The following is a 19038-nucleotide window of genomic DNA, read 5'->3' as shown; positions in this document are numbered from 1 at the left end:
AATATTTCTTTGGGCTTGGCTTACTTCACTTAACATAATTTTTTCCAAGCCTTTCTATTTCCTAACAAATGGGGCAATGTCATTCTTTCTGCTGGAGGCATAGAATTCCATTGTGCATATACACCACATTTTCTGGATCCATTCATCTACTGAGGGGCATCAGGGTTGCTTCCATATCTTAGCTATGGTAAATAATCTCCCAACTAACCTGCAAAGAGCCAGGCTGGAAGCATGGTTCAAGACTCTTATCTCGCACCAGCAAACACTGCAAGTGGTGCTGTAACTCAAAGTGGTTCAGTGCTGGCCTTGAGCAGAAGTGCTCAGGGACAGTGCCCAGGCCTTGAGTTCAAACCTTGAATACCAACTGGGACAAGCCATCCCAGCAATGAGCACCTAGACTCAGCCAGTCTGTGGAACAAGGGACCATGGAGAGGAGTAAGAGATGATATCACATCAGCTACTTTGTGCCTGCCCTTTCAAAATTAACCAGAGCTGGAAGGTCAATAGAAGTAAGAAGCCTGCCCATCCAATGTCTATACCTGTCTACCTATTAACAACAGGAATTTATATTCTTGCCTTTGTCACTTGGCTTCTCCTCTACCTAGTCACCAGATGTCAGAAGTAGCTAGAGACATTTCTACCAACATTTTTCAGCCCCAAGTCCTTCCTCTTGCCATTTATTTGCTCTCTAGTATTTTTTTCCAGCCCCTCAATGCCTCATGAGACTTCTCCAGACTTCATCTAAGGACTCACGCCACCAAGGGACAGCTGCTGCAGGCTGCCTTCTCTGGAAGGGAACCAAATTCCAGCCTTTTACCCCTAATGTCAATGCCCCTTGTCAGCAGGAAGTAGCCAGAGAGAATCCACGCCCTATTTCATGATTATTAAAAGGCTGGAATGTAAGGTCCGCTCCTGGATGGCCAGCAGACTCCACCCTCCTCACAGCAAAGTCTCCACCCAGTACCTGCATTACCTAGGCAACTGGCACACCTGGAAGAGGTCACATCTGCATCCTCTGAGGTCACATCTGAATTTGATGAGGCCACACCTTTCTCCACCCATACCCTACATAATGCCTAGCCCAGGCCCAGATGCCCTCTTTTCTAGCGCTTTTCTCTTTTCTAGCCCTTTTCTCTCTCTTTCCCAGCTCTGTCTCTTTCCCAGCTCTTCCAGCTCTCTTTCCCAGGTCTTTCCCCACCACTTGGAGGACCAAGACAGCCTGGTGCCAGCCGGAACGATGAATAAACCTACCCCTTACTCGAAAAAAATAAAAAGAAATGTAATAACAACAGATTCTGGAGATGTTGCCAAAAGGGAGCCCTACTGTATTTTTGGTGGGAGTGTAAACTTGTTCAATCACTTGAAAGCAGTATGTAGATTCCTCAAAAGACTCCACATAGAGCTCCCCTATGGCCCAGCAATCCCATTTTTGGGCATTTACCCGAATGATCACAAACAAGACCATACTAAATCTCCCAGCACACTATGTTTATTGCGCATTATTTACCATAGCTAAAATATGGAACCAACCCAGATGCCCCCTCAGTACATGAATGGATCGAGAAAAAGTGTACATATATATATATATATATATACAGAGAGAGAGAGAGAGAGAGAGAGAGAGAGAGAGAGAACAGAATTCTATGCTTCCATCTACCTGCATTTTTAAAATACATATGTGATGTATATTTTCTGATACCTAGTGCATGATTGTGAACAAGTGTAACATAATACACATCCAGCAATACAGCCTTGTGTAGAGTATGTCCACTGCCCTGAAGTAGCTCTGTTCTCCAGGCTGCTGAAGCCTCTGCATGGAAATTTGAGTCTAACATATGTTAACAACTTGAAAACATAGAATTGGTTTGATAGTGATTTAGGTTTGTGATATAGAAGAATTTCCTCTACTACACCATGTTCTCAACCCAGTGCAGCATGAAAATGTCTTCATCTATGCTTGCATGGATTAAAATAATTACCTATTTGAAAGTAAAATTTGAGAATGTAAAAGTAGAACTCAGTTTCAGCATATTGACTCTGAGTTATTCACATGTAATTGGTAGGTTCCAAAATACTGCTTCCTCAGGAAATAGAAAACAGCTGAAATTCTGGAGGCCTCTTCGCATGGAATTCATGTTGAAAGCTGCTGTTATCAAGCACTAAGATTCTATGGTTGGTGTTTACATTGTGTGTGGGAATCGACCCTTTGGGTGTGATGCTCTCAAAACTTTAGTTGACATCTCACAGGCATAGACTTTTTGTGGACATTTCACCATACATAAGACCTGGTGTCTTCTGAGACAATCCAGTTGCATCATCCCAAATGGCTTTCATACAGTTTCTTGACACAGATGATGTATAAAATACATCCTAGATAACTCCATCTCTGGGGCCTCAGTATCTGTGGTCTTGGATGAAATCATACCTCCTGGGGTGAAGAATGCAAATGGACAAACATGTTTTCCAGCTCATGTTTTTCTTCTGAATGAAGGCCACAGATGTAGACCCCAGGGAATACTTATACACATTACTTCTGGAGACTCACAAGAGGATTTGATGAAAGGAGAGCTATACGGTAAATCTCTGTCAATATAAAAGGCACACATGCATATATAAAAAGATACATGAATATACAGGCGTAATATGTGGGCTTCACTTCCTGCCAGAATTGTAGTTGGGAGATGCTTCAGGGATGTATCTTTTGACTTTCACATTCCTTCTTCTCCAGTTTCCTCTCCTGGTCAGGTCCTTGGCTGGCACTAGCTGCTTCTCTACTATGAAACACCAAGCACACATGGATGGAGATGTGATGATTGCTGGTTTTTTCCCTCTGAACAGTTTGGGAATAGATCACAATAATAACTATGCTTCCAGACCAGAAGAGAACACACGGTAGGTAACTTACCATTTTATTCCCAATTACTGTCTTATTCTGAGGATGGGCAAAGGCTAAGGAAACTCTGGGTGCACACATCAATGTTCTCTGTCCCTCTACACTGACCTCCAACCCTATTGTACCAGGAGCACTGCAGTTTCATTATTTTGACTTACATCTTCTGCTGAGTGATTTTATGCCTGCAAGTAGGAGAGGACTCTATTTCCTTCCATGTAGCTTCTCCCTTACATATCAGTAAATTCTTCATTTTACACCACCATGCTGTATCTGCTCCATTTCAGATGTCATTTAAGAAAATGAAGTGATATCACCCAGAATCACTGGTATGAGATCTGTCCTAAAAGTCTGCAACCACATTTTCTTCCTGCCTACGTCAGTAGGGTGAGAAATTTTCTTTTGTAACACCTGTATTTTGAGAACATGGATAAAATTTATTGTAGCCTGGTGGCTCATGCTTGTTAACTACTCAAGCTGCTGATATCTGAGGATCAGTATTTGAAGCCAGGCCAGGCAGGAACATCTGTGAGACTTTTATCACCAATTAACCAGCCAAAAGCCAGAAGTGAATCTGTGGCTCAAGTGACAGAATGTTAGCCTGGAGCAAAAAAGCTTAAGGACACTGTCCAGGAACTGATTTTATGCCCATGGACTGTCACACACACATACACACACATTTTTACTGTAGAGAAGTAGTTACTGTTTCAAACTAAGCCTTGTGTCATTATTTTATGTCAGTTATGCTGCACCACCTATGACTTACCAGGCAGGTTAGCATTGTAAGATCACTTAGTGTGCCTAAGTGTCCACACTTTTGTGTACCCAAGGTGAGTTCTATTTTACTTGTGTTCATGCATGTTCTTGACACAATGAGCCTCACTAATAAAAGGTGGTATGGGAAAAAAGTAAAGAAAAGAAAAATGACTTACAGAACTTCAAGAAATTCTAGCAAACTGTCAATTCCTATTGCAAGAGAAAATGTCATTGTGTCTATCATTTGCACTTGTTTATAAGGACTGGTGTGATAAGAAGACCCTGAGATAGCTACCCACAATTGAGAGCATTGATCCCAGGATAGCAGTTACTCTCTTCTGTTCTCTACAAGATATATGGCCTTATCTTATATGTCTCTGGTGTGTTTATCTTTCTTAGTTTTGTGCTGGCCCTGGGAACTCAGGGCCTGAGCATTATCCCTGAACAATTTTGCATAAAGCAAGTGCTGTAGCACTTGAGCCACAGCTCCACTTCTGGCATTTTTGGAAGGTTGAATGGAGATAAGAGTCTCACAGACATCCCTGCCCAACTGGCTTCAAAACACGATCCTCAGATCTCAGCCTCCTGAGTACTTCAGACTACAGGCAGCTGGCCTAGTGGCTAATGCCTGTAATCCTAGCTGCTCTTTGAGGCCTGAGGATCACAGTTCCAAGCCAGCCTGGGCAGGAAAGTCTGTAAGACTTTCATCTACAATGACCACCAGAAAACCGGAAGTGGCTCTGGGGCTCAAGTGGTAGAGCACTAGCCTTGAACTAAAGAGCTCAGGGACAGCTCCCAGGACCATAGTTTAAGTCCCATGATCGAAAAAACAAAACAAAACAAAATAATGAGAGTACAGCCTGCTTTATCTTATTATTAGTATTCCCCACTATTTACCCAAGTTCAGCTGATTTTCATTCCCTTAATTTCCCTAAATATATTTGAGTATTTAGATACTGTGCTAATATAGGCATATTGAGTACTTATGTTTCAGCTAATCAATGTTTCTTTACTATCAACAGATGTAAAGTCTGGTCTGGGTTAGTAACATTTTATGTATGCTATTGACTACATATAGCAATATTTATCCACCAAGCTTTTCTTGCAGATAAATAGAGCATCACAATTCCACATGAGTAACTGAGAGATTTGACTCAAGTTACTCTCACTGATGTAATGGTGATGTTTACCAATTTTTATACACTATATTCTTTTTTATTTTTTTATTTTTTATGATGAAAATACTGTACAGAGGGGTTACAATTACATGAGCAAGGTAATGAGTCCATTTCTTATCAAGCATTGTTGCCTCCTCCTTTGTTTCCCCTTACCATCCCTTCCCATCTCCCCTCCCCATCCCCACCTCCTGCACCTCCCAGTGCCAAAGTCGTAAAGTTCGTTTTTCGACATAACATCATGTATATCTCATTTTACACTGGGTCAGCCTATATCGCTATTTAAAATTTGTTTTTTCCCTTCCCCTCCACACATTATGGCAACATCAAATACAGTGAAAACAGAGTTATACCGTGGGGGAGTAACATACAAAGCAACAAAAAAAATCATCTTATAAATCATCTTATAAATATGTTAGAAACAATAGCAAGAAAGAAAAACAATTTGAGTTCTTATCTTGGAGTTCATTTCACCTAACATCAACTTATCTGACCATTTCTGCTTTCTCAGACATATACTAGTTATTGCAAATAAAGGAAACCATGGGACCTATGTTTCTTTGGGCCTGGCTTACTTCACTTAATATATTTTTTCCAAGTCTTTCCATTTCCTAACAAATGGGGCAGTGTCATTCTTTCTGATGGAGGCATAGAATTCCATTGTGTATTATACCACATTTTCTTGATCCATTCATCTACTGAGGGATATCTGGGTTGGTTCCATATCTTAGCTATGGTAAATAATGCTGCAATAAAAATACTTGTGCTGGTAGCTTTAGTATGGTCTTGTTTGTGATCATTCGGGTAAATGCCCAAAATCTTGTGCCAAGTTCCTGGTTCATATTATAGTTCCATACAGCAGGTTGTATACTTTGATTATATTCAAACACCCTTTTATGAACACATTTTATATCTTGTCACACATCTTTTTTTCTCTCCAATATCTCTCATTTCTTATGTCATTTTCACCTTTCTGAGGTAGCTACAATTGAGCCACTGGTGATTGGCTTGCTTTGCATTCTTGGTTGGCTTTTTCTCTGAAAGATGACAGTCTACCACTTGAGCTTCATATCCATTTCTAGCTTTTTGGCTAGAAGGCTTTGCCTCAGGATCCTTAGCTCTCATCTCCTGTTAAGTTAGCATTACAGGCACAAGCTACCAGTAGAGGTCATTTTAATTTCTTGAGGAATCTCCAATCTTTCATTTTTATATACCATCACCAAAACTACAATTTCTATCTGGGTTGATGGGTAACTATTGGGTGACCTGATTGCAAAAATCGTTTAACATTTTTTGTTTACTGATTTGCATCTGTACCTTTTATTTATTTATTTATTTATGTGGTCTGTCATCCGGTTTGAACTCTAGGCCTGGATGCTGTCCTTCAGCCCTCTTGAGCCACAGCACCACTTCCAGTTTTCTGGTGGTTTATTGGAGATAACCCCTCTTTTCACTGTATTTGATGTCGGTATAATTTGTGGAGGGGAAGGAGAAAAACAAATCGTCTAAATAGGGATATAGGTGGACCCATTGCAACAATGAAATGTACAAATCGTTATGTCGAAAACGAACTTTGGTGGGGGGGGAGCGGGGAGGATTGGGTGGAGGGGCGGGGGGAGGATGAGAAGGGATGGGAAGGGGAAACAAAGGAGGAGGCTAAAATGCTTGATAAGAAATGCACTCATTATCTTGCCCATGTAATTGTAAACTCTCTGCATAGTATTTTCACAATAAAAAATAAAATAAACTAATTTGCAATCCTGAAAAAAAAAGAGTCTCACAGACTTTCTGGCCTGGGCTGGCTTTGAACTGTTATCCTCAGATCTCAGCCTCCCGAGTAGCTAGGCTTACAGGCATGAGCCAGTGACACCTGGCTATAAGTATAATGTCATCTTCAAAAAGGGATGGTTTTACTTCTTGCTTCCCTATTTGGTTCCTCTAAATGTTTTTCTCTTGCTTACTGCTATTGCTGGGAAATCCAATACTATGTTGAAGAGGAATGGAGAGAATGAAATTCCTTGTCTTGTTCCTATTTTTAGGGAAAATCGCTTTACTTGTTCACCAATGACCATAATACTGGGTGTAGATTTATCATATAGAGCCTTTATTATATTGAGGAATGTTCCAAGTATTCCTAGCTTCTCCAGAGTTTTTATCACAAAGAAATGTTGGATCTTACCAAAGGCTTTTTAATGCATTGATCAAGATGATCATGTGGTTCTTGCACTCGCTTCTGTTGATGTGTTGTAATATGTTAACTGACTTACAAATGTTAAACCAGATTTGCATCCTTGCAAAAAAAATCCAGTTTGTTCATAACATATGAATTTTCTCATTAGTGTTTGGATTCTACTTACAAATATTTTGTTGAGAACTGTGCATCAATGTTCATCAAGGAGATAGATCTGAAGTTCCCTTTTCTCATTGTGTCCTTATCTGGTTTCAGGATAAGTAGAGTGCTTGCTTTGTAGAATGAATAATGTTCTCTCACTTTCTATTTCATTGAAGAGTTTGAGAATAATTAATAATTCTGCTTACGGAATTAGGCTGTAAGACATCAACTCCTGGGCTTTTTCAGGAAGGGAGGTTTTTGTTTTTTGTTTTTGTCAGTCATGAGTCTACTTTGGGACTCATTGCTGTCCTTCAGCTATTCAGCTCAAGGATAGTGCTCTAGCACTTAAGCTACAGCACCACTTCTGTTTTTCTGGCAATTTATTGGAGAGAAGAGTTTCACGGGCTTTTCTGCCTGGGCTGGCTATGAACCGTGATTCTCAGATCTCAGCCTCCTGTGTAGCTAGGATTACAGGCATGAGCCACCAGCGCCTAGCAAGGGAGGGTTTTTAATAACAATTCAATCTCATTGTTTGTGATTGGTCTGTTCATTTATTTTATTATATACACTGGTTTTATTTTTTATTTTTAATATATATTTTTATTGTAGATATACTGTACAGAGACATTACAGTTATATGAGCAAGGTAATTTTGATATACAAGAAGGTTATGGTTACATGAGTTTGTGATGGGTAATGAGGATGATTCTTTTTGAGGTATTTCTCTCTTTCCATCCCTCTCTCCCAGGTTTTCCATCCTGTGCTCACTCACAAATGGCCAGTTCATTTTCCACATAGTGTCTAGTGAGTATCACTGTTGTACTTGTTCATCTTTGTTCCATCTTTATGAGCCCTCCCATACTTTCCCAAAATCAAACAAGAGAAAAGGTAAAGCGAACAAGAGACAGAAACCATGTCAAATAAAAATGCCTTCTATTTCCTTTACTTGAAGTTCATTTCTTTGGAGTGGGGTAATTTTTTAAGCTCTCTATATAATTCAAGTATGAGGCCTTTTTTAATATGAATGAAATTTTTTCCCATTTTGTGGGCTCTTTATCTTGTTAGCCATGTCCCTTGCTATGCAAAAACTGTTCACTTTGATACAATCCCATTTATACAGAATTTCTTTGATTTGTTGTCATTCTGGATCATTGTATACAAAAATTAGCCCCATTCATAGATAGCTTAGCATTTCCCTTACCCCTACCTGTAATATTTGCACAGTATCTTACCTTACATTGAGGTCTTTGATCCTAGAGATGAGTCCGGTGCAAGGTGTTCTATGGGTGTCTAGCTTCAGATTTCTGCATGTAAATACCCAATTTTGCCACCACTATTTGGGTAAAGGTTATCTATCTTCCAAGCTCTGTTTTTGGCACGTTATCAAATATTAGATGGTAGCAGTTAGGGAAACAGAGGTACAGCTATGTGTTGGTCCAATTTCTAGTCTAGTCTAAAGAATCTTTATATGCATTTCACTTGTGAGAGCTTGATCATAAGACAGATTGGTGTAGATGTCATAGTCAAAAATTTGATTATCTTTCATCTTTAGGCCTGTTGCTTTGTACTTTTATCTACTTTTGCTTTTTTAAAATTACTGTCGTCAACTTTTAACAAATCCTTTTTCACAAAACTTCATTCTTCTTCATTCTTACTTATGCGTATTCCTCCAAATGTACTTGTTCAGTTATATTTTCTTCAAGCTCACTATTTTCTTCATTTAGAAGACTTCACAAACATGATAGGTTTTCATTCTGATCATTTCACATATATCAACAGTATATATTGAGCAGGTTAATCCTTTCATTAGTATTTCCAATGTGACTTCATTGTTTGTGTTTAAACAATCCCAGTTGATTTCATTACATTAATTTCTTTAGAATATGCCCACATGCACGAGTGCTACACACACACACACACACACACACACACACACACACACACACACCCTGGTATTCACAGAAAGGACACAGAGAAAGAAAGAACAGTACTTTGATCCTCTTTATTTTGCTCTACTGGATCCTTTTTAGTTTCTCAACCTAAATATAATGGGAATAGAGGTGGAGTTGCTGGAGCTGGATTTGAATGTAAAGCTTGCTTACAATTCTCTCCTCAACCCTCATGTCATGGGTTCCTCTCTCCATAATGAATTCCTTGGAATTGGATGCATCCCTTTTATTTTGGTGCATAAAAAATACAATTCCCCCACCTAGCATTTGAGCTCTTGTTCTGGTTGTTATACCAGTAAGAGCTTTTCAATATCCTGGATCTGTGAGCACAGCTTACAATAGAATCTTCCATAAATAAGATTTTACTTCTGAAAGTTGCTCTTAAATTGAACATTCATTAGTTAGGTTGACCTTCCATCTGAACACATAACAAAAACTGGATGATTCAAAACACAAGATTTATTTTTAGCACAGGTGTAGCAAGTTGCCCTAAGACAGTGGCAACAGAATATTTCCTGTCTCATTAAAACCTAATCCAACAGCCAACAGCTCTCTGTTCTGGTGCATGTAGAAGTAGGGAAAAAGCAAACTCTCTCTTGGATTAAATAAGTATCTGAATCTCATTCATGACATATTCTCTTCATATCATTACCTAATCATATATACAAGCACAAGAAAATACAACCTAACTGAGAGTAATGTTTTAACATATTGATTGGTAAAGAAACAAGGATTTACTGCACCCAAGTCATAAGTTTTTAAATACTCCTCAATTTCTATGCTCATTATGCAGGTTTATCTTCAAGAACTATCAGTTTGTGTTGGCCTTGGCTTTTGCTATTGAGGAGATCAACAAAAACCCTCATCTTTTAATTAACTTGACTCTGGGATTTGAAGTCTATGATGTTCAAATTAGAGCTTGGACTATGTTTAAGAATCCCTTCATTTGGCTCTTTGGGAAGTACAACATTCCAAACTACTCCTGTATGAGAGACAGCAGGTCTATAGCAGTACTTACAGGACCATTAGGAATAACATCTGACCAGATTGGAACATTGCTGGGACTCTACAGATTTCCACAGGTGAAAATAGAGGGTAAAAGGATATAAAAATGTCTAATATTTCATGTGTTAGAAAAGAATGATAGGAAGAGACTAGATTTACGAACCTATCAAATTTTTGTGGTATCAAAGAATAAGTACTCAATAATGGTAGGATCTTTAGATATAGATATAAATATATAGATATAGATATTTTCATTGTTTCAAAAAGGATACGGAAGAGTTAGAGCAGACAAGTAGATGATTTACTGTTGCAAGCCTGACCAACAATATTCTTTAAAAGAATTAGGAAACGGAAAATGACTTTGCAGTGTGAAGATATGTTGAGCAGGGTACTGATGGGCTACTCCTGTAATTTAGACTATTCAGGAAACTTGTATCTGCAATTAACCAGCAACTAGCAGAAAGTGAATTAATGGCTCAAAGTGGTAGACTCATCATGAGAGAAAAATCCACCAAAGTGCATGAGGCCATGAGTTTGTATCCCTCTACTTGCATGTATGTGCAGTTGCTCTCTCTCTCTCTCTCTCTCTCTCTCTCTCTCACACACACACACACACACACACACACAAGATATTATATTAAATGAAATAAGTCAGGCTCAGATTGGGAAATTGGAAATGTGTTCTCATGTATGTGAGAGCTAAAGCTAAAATATGAACATGTAAAATGAAATAAATATGAAACACACACATAGCCTCTTATGTGTATACCTGATCAATCTGACTAAAGCATTGTATACATATGATGGTGGAACTCCAGCCTGTGTTCTATCTACTTACAGTAGAAAAAGGAAACACAAGAAAGCTGAAGCATATCTTGTCTGAGATGGGTGGATGAAGATGAGGAAAAACATGAGAGGAACAAGGAATGGATGAGTGTGGAAAACAACTTAATATTCAATGTACATATATGGAATTAGAAAACTCAGGAAGTGGGTGGGGTTGATATAGATGGGAAGAGTTGATAAAAATTAGTGACAAAGATAAAGAGACATTTTATAAATTCATATGCTGTACAACTCCTCTAGGGCAAATTATTTTTCTAAAGGAAAATTAAACCTATATTCTACATGCTTTAACTGCCTTCTCACATATATCAAGACTTAAATTTTGATGAATGGCAAGCCTCTAATTCATAAAGCATCCAATTTTGTTTCCCTTCAGCTTACCTTTGGGTCATTTGTTCATGTCCTGAGTGACCATCACAAGTTTCCAGCTCTGTATCAGATGGCCCCAAAGGACACATCAGTAGCCACAGCCATCGTCTCCTTACTGCTTCACTTCGGCTGGAACTGGGTGGGACTGTTGAATTTACAAAATGAGAATGATTTGTGGGTTCTTGCTGAATTGAAAGAAGAGATGACCAAGAACAGAGTTTGTGTAGCCTATGAGCTAGTGATCTCTAGCCAATTAATATCACATATATTCAAAGCCATGGCAGGTTATAATGAGATAAATAAATCAGCAAATGTCCTCATCATACTTGGTGATAATGATTCACTAATAATTTTAATAATAGGTATTGAGCAACTTTTAACAAATGGCAAAGTTTGTATCATGAACTCACAGTGGGAATTTGCCCTGAAAAGAAGATATTTCTTGTTAGGTTCACCGCATGTTCCTCTTATTTTTTCACACCATCATACAGATGTTTCTGGATTCACAGATTTTGTCAAGGCAGTTAACCCTTTCAAATACCCAGAAGATATTTTTCTTGCTAGGATGTGGTTTCTCTCTTTTAATTGCTCAGCTGCTGTGTCTGACTGTGTAGCCTGGGACAATTGTCTTCATAACGCCTCTTTGGATTGGTTGCCTGGGCATATTTTTGACATGACTATGTCTGGACACAGTTACAATATATACAACTCTGCATATGCTGTGGCCCATGCTCTCCATGAAATGCTTCTTCATCATATAGAAGTTCAAACAATGGGAATTAGAAAAGGGATAGTACCTTTCCATGCACAGGTAATTTCATCTATATTGGATGGCATGTACAATTAGCAAAGGCACTTCCTGAAATATGTCTTATTCTATGAAATTAAATATTTCAGATGCTTTTGACAAACCCAGGAATTTGTTTACATTTAAATGTCTATGAGGTACTTTAAACCTGGGATCATATGTTGATAAGATAACACTGTATAAAGAATAAAGTGTATTCTATGATTTTGTAAATTGATTTTTTTATTGCTGCCTCTGGACTTGAGTTTAGGGATGAGTGCTGTCTCTGGGTCTCTTTGTGCTCAAGGATAGTGTTCTACCACTTGAGGCACACCAATACTTCTATCTTTTTCAGAGTTTATTGGCAACAACTTTCATGGACTTTTAAGCCCAGTCTGGATTTGAAGCTCAAATCTGTCCCCTGAGTAGCTTGAATTAAATCCATGAGCCTCTGGCAGCCAGCTTATGAGTTTGATTAGTACAAATATCCTCAACATTCCATAGCTAATGTTTAGAAAATTGTAAATTCAGTTTTCCCCTATACATTTCCTTAGAAATAGCAAAGAATGACCTGCTGAACGGAATTTTCCATATATTTTTCATCTAGTTTCATTCAATTTTAGAAATAATTTAGCAAGCTCAAACTACACACATTCATTAAAAAAAAGTCCTTGTGTAAAACTGTAACTAGACAACTGAGAATGTTCTCATTCATGACCATGTCATATTGGTTTCTCTTGAAAAAAAAGATTGTACTTTTTTTTGGAGTGACGTGAGTTCAGAAAGATTATTTTTATTCATCCATAGGTTTTTTGGAGTTCCTGCAGTAGTTGTTAGTGCTGTTCTTAAATTCAGAATAAAAGATTAAAGGAGATCAGGAACTTTTCTTTTTTAAAAAATTCTTTTCTTGTGCAGAGAGGTTACACTTTCATCAGTAAAGTAATTAGTACATTTCTTGTGAACATTTTTACTTTCTCCTTTTTTGCTCCTACTATCCCTTCCCTCTCCCACCTTGCCTGCAGCTTTTCTTAATTCAAATTTTCTGCCTTATTTCTGGGATATACTTCATCATAACATGATTTATCTCTTCAGCTACTCCGTGTTCTGAGGAACATCCAGTTTTCCAATCCTGTTGGAGAGCAAGTGATTTTAGATCAGAAAAGTAAATTGGAGCCAGAGTATGACATTCTGAACATTTGGAATTTTCCAGAAGGTCTTCAACTGGAGGTGAAAATAGGAAAGTTTTCTCCATATGCTCTCCATGGTAAACAACTGTCTTTATCTGAAGATATGTTAGAGTGGGCCATAGGAACTACAGAGGTAGGTTGGCTCTAATCATAATGATTTTTGAGAACATATATGGAAGAAAAGTCATCCTTTCAATTTATACCTGGCTGAATGTCAACAACTTTCTCCTACAATCCTAGCTACACAGAGAGCTGTGTATCACAGTTTACATCTGGACAAGCCAGAAAGTCTGTAAGACTCATCTCCAATTAACCACCAAAAATCTGAAAGTGGAGCTGTAGCTCAAGTAGTGGAATGATAACTTTGAGCAAAACATGTTCAAGGCCAGTGCCTAGATTTGAGCTCAAGCTCCAGGATCAAAACTAAGAAAAAAAATAAATACCTTCTAACTTCTTGGTTCAGAATATTGTCATAAGTTATAGACAGGAGTTTTCTACGAGGTTTCTTATTGTTGTAAACTACCTGAGGAATCACTTTATGTGGTGGATAGCTTTGTTGTGTTTCCATATGTAGAGGTTTCATTCAATGGTTAGTTGACCTGCTATTGAGGAATCTTTGCTGAAAAGAATCATTGAAGGCGCCTGTATCAAGATTCATTCTTCATGGCCTCTAGAAAAATAAAAGGAAAATGTGTTGGGCCTATAAAATTGAAGTGATCATCCTGGCTTTTCCTCATATCACAGATGAGTAGAAGACAATATATAATGACATGAATTTAAGAAAGTTCTGTAGGGTTGTAAACTAGGACTTACTTCCTCACCATCAGTTTCATGCTTTTCAAGATCCCATATGGTTCTATAGTTCAACAGGCTAGAAATCATGGTTGTAGCACATAATTCCTTAGGAAATATGGGATATGGAATCCATAACACAATTCAATTAATTGACTGCACTTAGTTACATAAAAACATTATGTGTAATAATTTGATTCTTTAAAACAATGGAATTTTTTGGAGTGTTAGCTATGTAAGTTTGAAGAGTTACTGGCATACTTGATTTTCCTCAGACTCCTCGCTCTGTCTGCAGTGAGAGTTGTGGGCCTGGATTCAGGAAGTCTCCTCAGGATGGACAGGCTGCCTGTTGCTTTGATTGTACCCCTTGCCCAAAGAATGAGATCGCTAATGACACCGGTAAGTCCATGACTTACAAATACATTTTCATCTCTCCTCAGTTTTCCTCAATCAACCAAGTCAATGCAAAACTTGTGCATTATGATTACAGAGCCCTTTTTCCTTCTCTCTGTTAATAACTTAATTTTGATACGTGGTAGTATTGCTACTTGAAATGTGATAGATCATGGCATTGAATTACATATTTTAGCGATATTTTCTACTCTATTGCAGGCAAACTTAGCTACAGATATTCCTCGTATCACTAAGGGTTAAGACAAGTGTAAACCCTAACATGAAAGGAAACAACTCTTGTTAAGACAGTGCTTACATTTAAAACATTACAATTTTTCACACAGGAAACATATATCTTTCACATCTATATTTCTCTCCCTAGAACTGTTTGTGACACAGAATAAGTATTCAGAAAGGTGGATTCACTTTAAGAAGTGAGCATGACTATAAGCCGTCCAAGAGTGGTTTCTCTACTCCACAGATGAAGTGGCCAGAAAAATAGAATGCCATGAATTCAAGGATATGCCACAGGGAGAAAATTAATGTTTTAGAAAGATATGTTGAAAATTGTAAGCGTATTATTTATGTTTTTCAACTGGATTTCAAAACAAGGCAGTTCTAACTATTAGTAGGTGATAGCACAAAATGTAGAAAATCATTAAGAGATAAGAATGCCCCAAATGGCACATTACAAACACATTTGATAACTGAAGGAAATAAAAAGTTGAAGAAAAATTCCAAATAAAGAAGAATGTGGAAATGGCAGGAGGTTACAGTTTACAAAAAAATAAAATATGTTTATGATACTTGATAATGACATGGTAGGATTGTATCTAAGGCATCAATTTCCTAATTTTCTTAAGTAAAAGAAGTTCACAACAAAAACTAATGGTAGTTTATACTTCCCACCAGATATGAGCCAGTGTGTGAAATGTGCAGATCATCAGTATGCCAACGCACAGAGAAGTCAGTGCCTCCTGAGAGAGGCAAGTTTCCTGGGTTTTGGAGATCCTTTGGGTATGGCTCTGGCCTGCATGGCTCTCTGCTTCTCTATGCAAACTGCTGCTGTTCTTGGCATGTTTGTCAAACACCAAGACACTGCCATTGTTAAAGCCAATAACCGGACACTCAGCTACATCTTGCTCATCAACCTCATCTTCTGTTTCCTCTGTTCCTTGCTCTTTCTTGGTCGTCCCAACACCGTCACTTGCATCCTGCAGCAGATCACATTTGGGGTTGTCTTCACTGTGGCTGTTTCCACAGTGCTGGCCAAAACGGTGATTGTGGTCCTGGCCTTCAAGGCCACTTCCCCAGGGAGAAGGATGAGGTTGTTGCTGGTTTCAGGGGCTCCTAACTTCATCATCCCCATCTGCACCCTCATCCAGGTGACCCTCTGTGGACTCTGGCTGGGAACCTCTCCTCCCTTTGTGGACACAGATGCACACTCTGAACATGGTCACATCATCATCCTGTGCAACAAGGGCTCCCTCACTGCCTTCTACTGTGTCCTGGGATACCTGGGCACACTGGCCCTGGCCAGCTTCACCCTGGCTTTTCTGGCCAGGAACCTGCCTGACACCTTCAATGAAGCCAAGTTCCTGACCTTCAGCATGCTGGTGTTCTGCAGTGTGTGGCTCACCTTCCTGCCTGTTTACCACAGTGCCAAGGGGAAGGTCATGGTGGCTGTGGAGGTATTCTCGATCTTGGCCTCTGGGGCAGGGCTCCTAGGCTGCATTTTTGCCCCAAAGTGTTACAACATCATGTTAATGTCAAATAGAAATACTCTGCATGGTTTCAGGGATAAAAGTCATAGTAGGAGAAAATAACTTTCTTTAACTCATATATTTGATGAGCATACAATTTGCCTGATCAAATCTACAATAATTTTGCAATGTTAGTTTGTGAAATTTTTACTTCAATAAATAAGAATCTATTGTTCATTTTCCTACTAGTAGTAGTCAAAAGTGGTGGTAAATTTTCTTGAATAGTTTTGGTTCCTTCTATTTATTTAGACATAAATCTTATTATTCCTCTTCTCCATTTATTGTCACTGTTGCCTTTCTCAATCATTTTTCTCAATTATCAAGTATAAGAATTTCCTGTCTGAAAAATTATATTAAGTGAAGTAAGCCTGGTCCAAAGAAACATAGGTCCCATCGTTTCCCTTATTTGCAATAACTAGTATATGATTGAGTCAAGCAGAAAAGGTCAGATAAGTTGATATTAGGGAAATGAACCCCAAGTTAAATATTCAAATTTTTTTCTTTCATAGGATTGTTTCTAACGTATTTATAAGATGATTTCTTTGTTGCTTTGTATGTCCCTCCCCTATGGTAAAACCCCTGCTTTCACTGTATTTGATGTTGGTATAATTTGTGGAGGGGAAGGGTAAAAACAAATCATTTAAACAGGGAATATTAGAGATTTTGTATGCATGTATGAAAATAAAATACTGCAGGTCATTAGGATAATTTAATGTTTTAGAGGAAATAAAAGTAATGGATAAAGATGCATCAGACTTCATATGCCCTATAAAACTATCATAATGAAATCCATATTTACCATATACACTTGAAAATTTAAAGTAATACAAAAATTAAATTTAAAAGTCAGTCTCCCTACAGTTGGAAAAAATAACTTCTCTTTGGTCTGTTTGACCTAAATTTAATTTTTTTGTTTTTGTTCGTGGGGCTTGAATTATGGGCCTGGGCATTGTTGCTCAGCTCTTCAGCTCAAGAGGAGCACTCTACCATTTGAGCCACAGTGCCACATGTGGTTTTCTGGTGTTTTATTAGAGATAAGAGTCTCATGGAAAGCCAGGCCCTGGTGGCTCACGTCTGTAATCCTACCTACTCAGGAGGCTGAGATCTGAGGATCATGGTTCAAAGCCAGCCCGGGAAAGGAAAGTCCGTTAGACTTTTATCAATAAATCACTAGAAAGCCAGAAGTGGTCCTGTGGGTCAAACAGTAAAGCACTCGCCTTGAGCTGAAGAGCTGAGGGATAGCGCCCAAGCCCAGAGTTCAAGCCCCAGGACCGACCAAAAAAAAAAAAAACAAAAAAGAGTCTCATGGACTTTCTTGCCATGGCTGGCTTTGAAACGTGATCCTCATATCTCAGCCTCCTGAGTATTTAGGATTACAAGCCTAAGCCCCCTCGCCTGACTAAACTTAATTTTTAATCCATTAAGTAAAGTAAACACAAACTCATAATTGAACTGTCAGCTTTACAAAAAGAATATAGGATTCAAAGCCTAATGGAGTTTCTGTAAAAGACCTCTGCACTGAATGTTAAAGCTTTGAAGTTAGAAATTGGAAAAACAGAAAACAGAAAGAATTCTTATGTGCACAAACTGGCAGGATTAAAACTATGAATGTGGATATGTTCCCAGAAGTGCCCTACAGATTTAATGCTATTTCCCTGAAAAATTGCTGGGCATTTTTTTGCAGGAACAGAAAAACAATAATCCTAATCCAAAAGCAATCAAGAACATCTATAATCATAGTAAGAATGTGAAGAGCCTTGTCTGAACCCAGGAGAGGCAAAAAATTTTGGGGTAGGATGGCAGAAATCTGTCATCTCAGCTCTGTAAGAAGTAGAGATGGAAGGAATCCGAGTTCCAATCAGGCACTAACATCTTAGTGTTAGTGTCCACAGTGGTGCATGCACGAAATAACAGCTATGATAGGAATGTAAAAATGGATTGGAATTCTGGACTATGTTTGCAGTATGTGGGGCATAGCCGACTAGTGTTTGGTCTGGTATGTGTCTGGGGTAGGCTGATGCCTACTGGGGGTTACTCAGTATGCCCCTGGTCATGAATTGGCATCTATTTCTTGAGGGGCCGGGAGCAGCCTTCCAGCACCCAGATATCACTTGATATCTGGGAAGGAAGGCACTGGTCCCCACTATGCTTTAATGGGAGATTGTCTCTGCACCAGTCCTTGGCTGGCAGATGTTGGCCTCAGAAGGGACGGGCTCCCACGGGCTGGTGCAGGAGATTGTCTTCACTTGTATCCTAGGCTGGCATCTTACTTGTCCCCAGCTAGTTTCTACTTCCCATAGAGGTAGGGGTGTGGCCCTGGACTGGCAGACTCTTGGTCCAGACCTAGCGTGCTTGCATCTGGTTGGTGACAAATAAAAACCATCCACAACAAGAAAAATGGAAACAATTGATCTCCACCAAACCAGAATTACAAAAAAATACTCAGACATTCTGCATATAGAAAACCAACAAGAACACAATATTGACAGAGAAAACCATATCAGAGAACCCGATAAATATAGTAAGAAAGGAGAGGGCATAGCACCTAAGAAAATGGATAACATGGCAGGAACTACTCAGTCCTAACTCTCAATATTAATGAACCTCCAATTAAACAACATATATTGACTAGCTCGATCAAAAAGACCTATGGCCATCTAAACTCTGATAAGAGAGTAAACAACAAGACAGCCTCTTCAACACATGATGCTAGAAGAATTGACTATACACATGCAGAAAACTGAAGTTGGATCCTTATGTATCACCTTGTACTAGAGCCAATTCCAAATGGATC

The 19038-nt window shown here is 38.7% G+C and overlaps 1 protein-coding gene across 1 annotated transcript in view; it reads left to right on the top strand.

The window, feature by feature from the left end:
* The window catches only part of LOC122119864 (vomeronasal type-2 receptor 116-like), a 29113-nt gene extending 12806 nt beyond the window's left edge, over nucleotides 1-16307 (top strand). Inside the window, exons 5-10 of the mRNA XM_042693932.1 lie at nucleotides 2729-2892; nucleotides 9896-10184; nucleotides 11330-12133; nucleotides 13202-13429; nucleotides 14364-14487; nucleotides 15394-16307. Coding sequence (XP_042549866.1) covers nucleotides 2729-2892; nucleotides 9896-10184; nucleotides 11330-12133; nucleotides 13202-13429; nucleotides 14364-14487; nucleotides 15394-16307 — 2523 coding nt within the window. The remainder of the gene's footprint in view (nucleotides 1-2728; nucleotides 2893-9895; nucleotides 10185-11329; nucleotides 12134-13201; nucleotides 13430-14363; nucleotides 14488-15393) is intronic.
* The last annotated feature ends 2731 nt before the right edge of the window (nucleotides 16308-19038 follow it).

This window comes from Dipodomys spectabilis, unplaced genomic scaffold (genome assembly GCF_019054845.1).
Source record: "Dipodomys spectabilis isolate Male_0828 unplaced genomic scaffold, ASM1905484v1 ptg000173l, whole genome shotgun sequence".
NCBI classification, from domain to species: domain Eukaryota; kingdom Metazoa; phylum Chordata; class Mammalia; order Rodentia; family Heteromyidae; genus Dipodomys; species Dipodomys spectabilis.
This window is presented reverse-complemented; position numbering and strand designations above follow the sequence as displayed.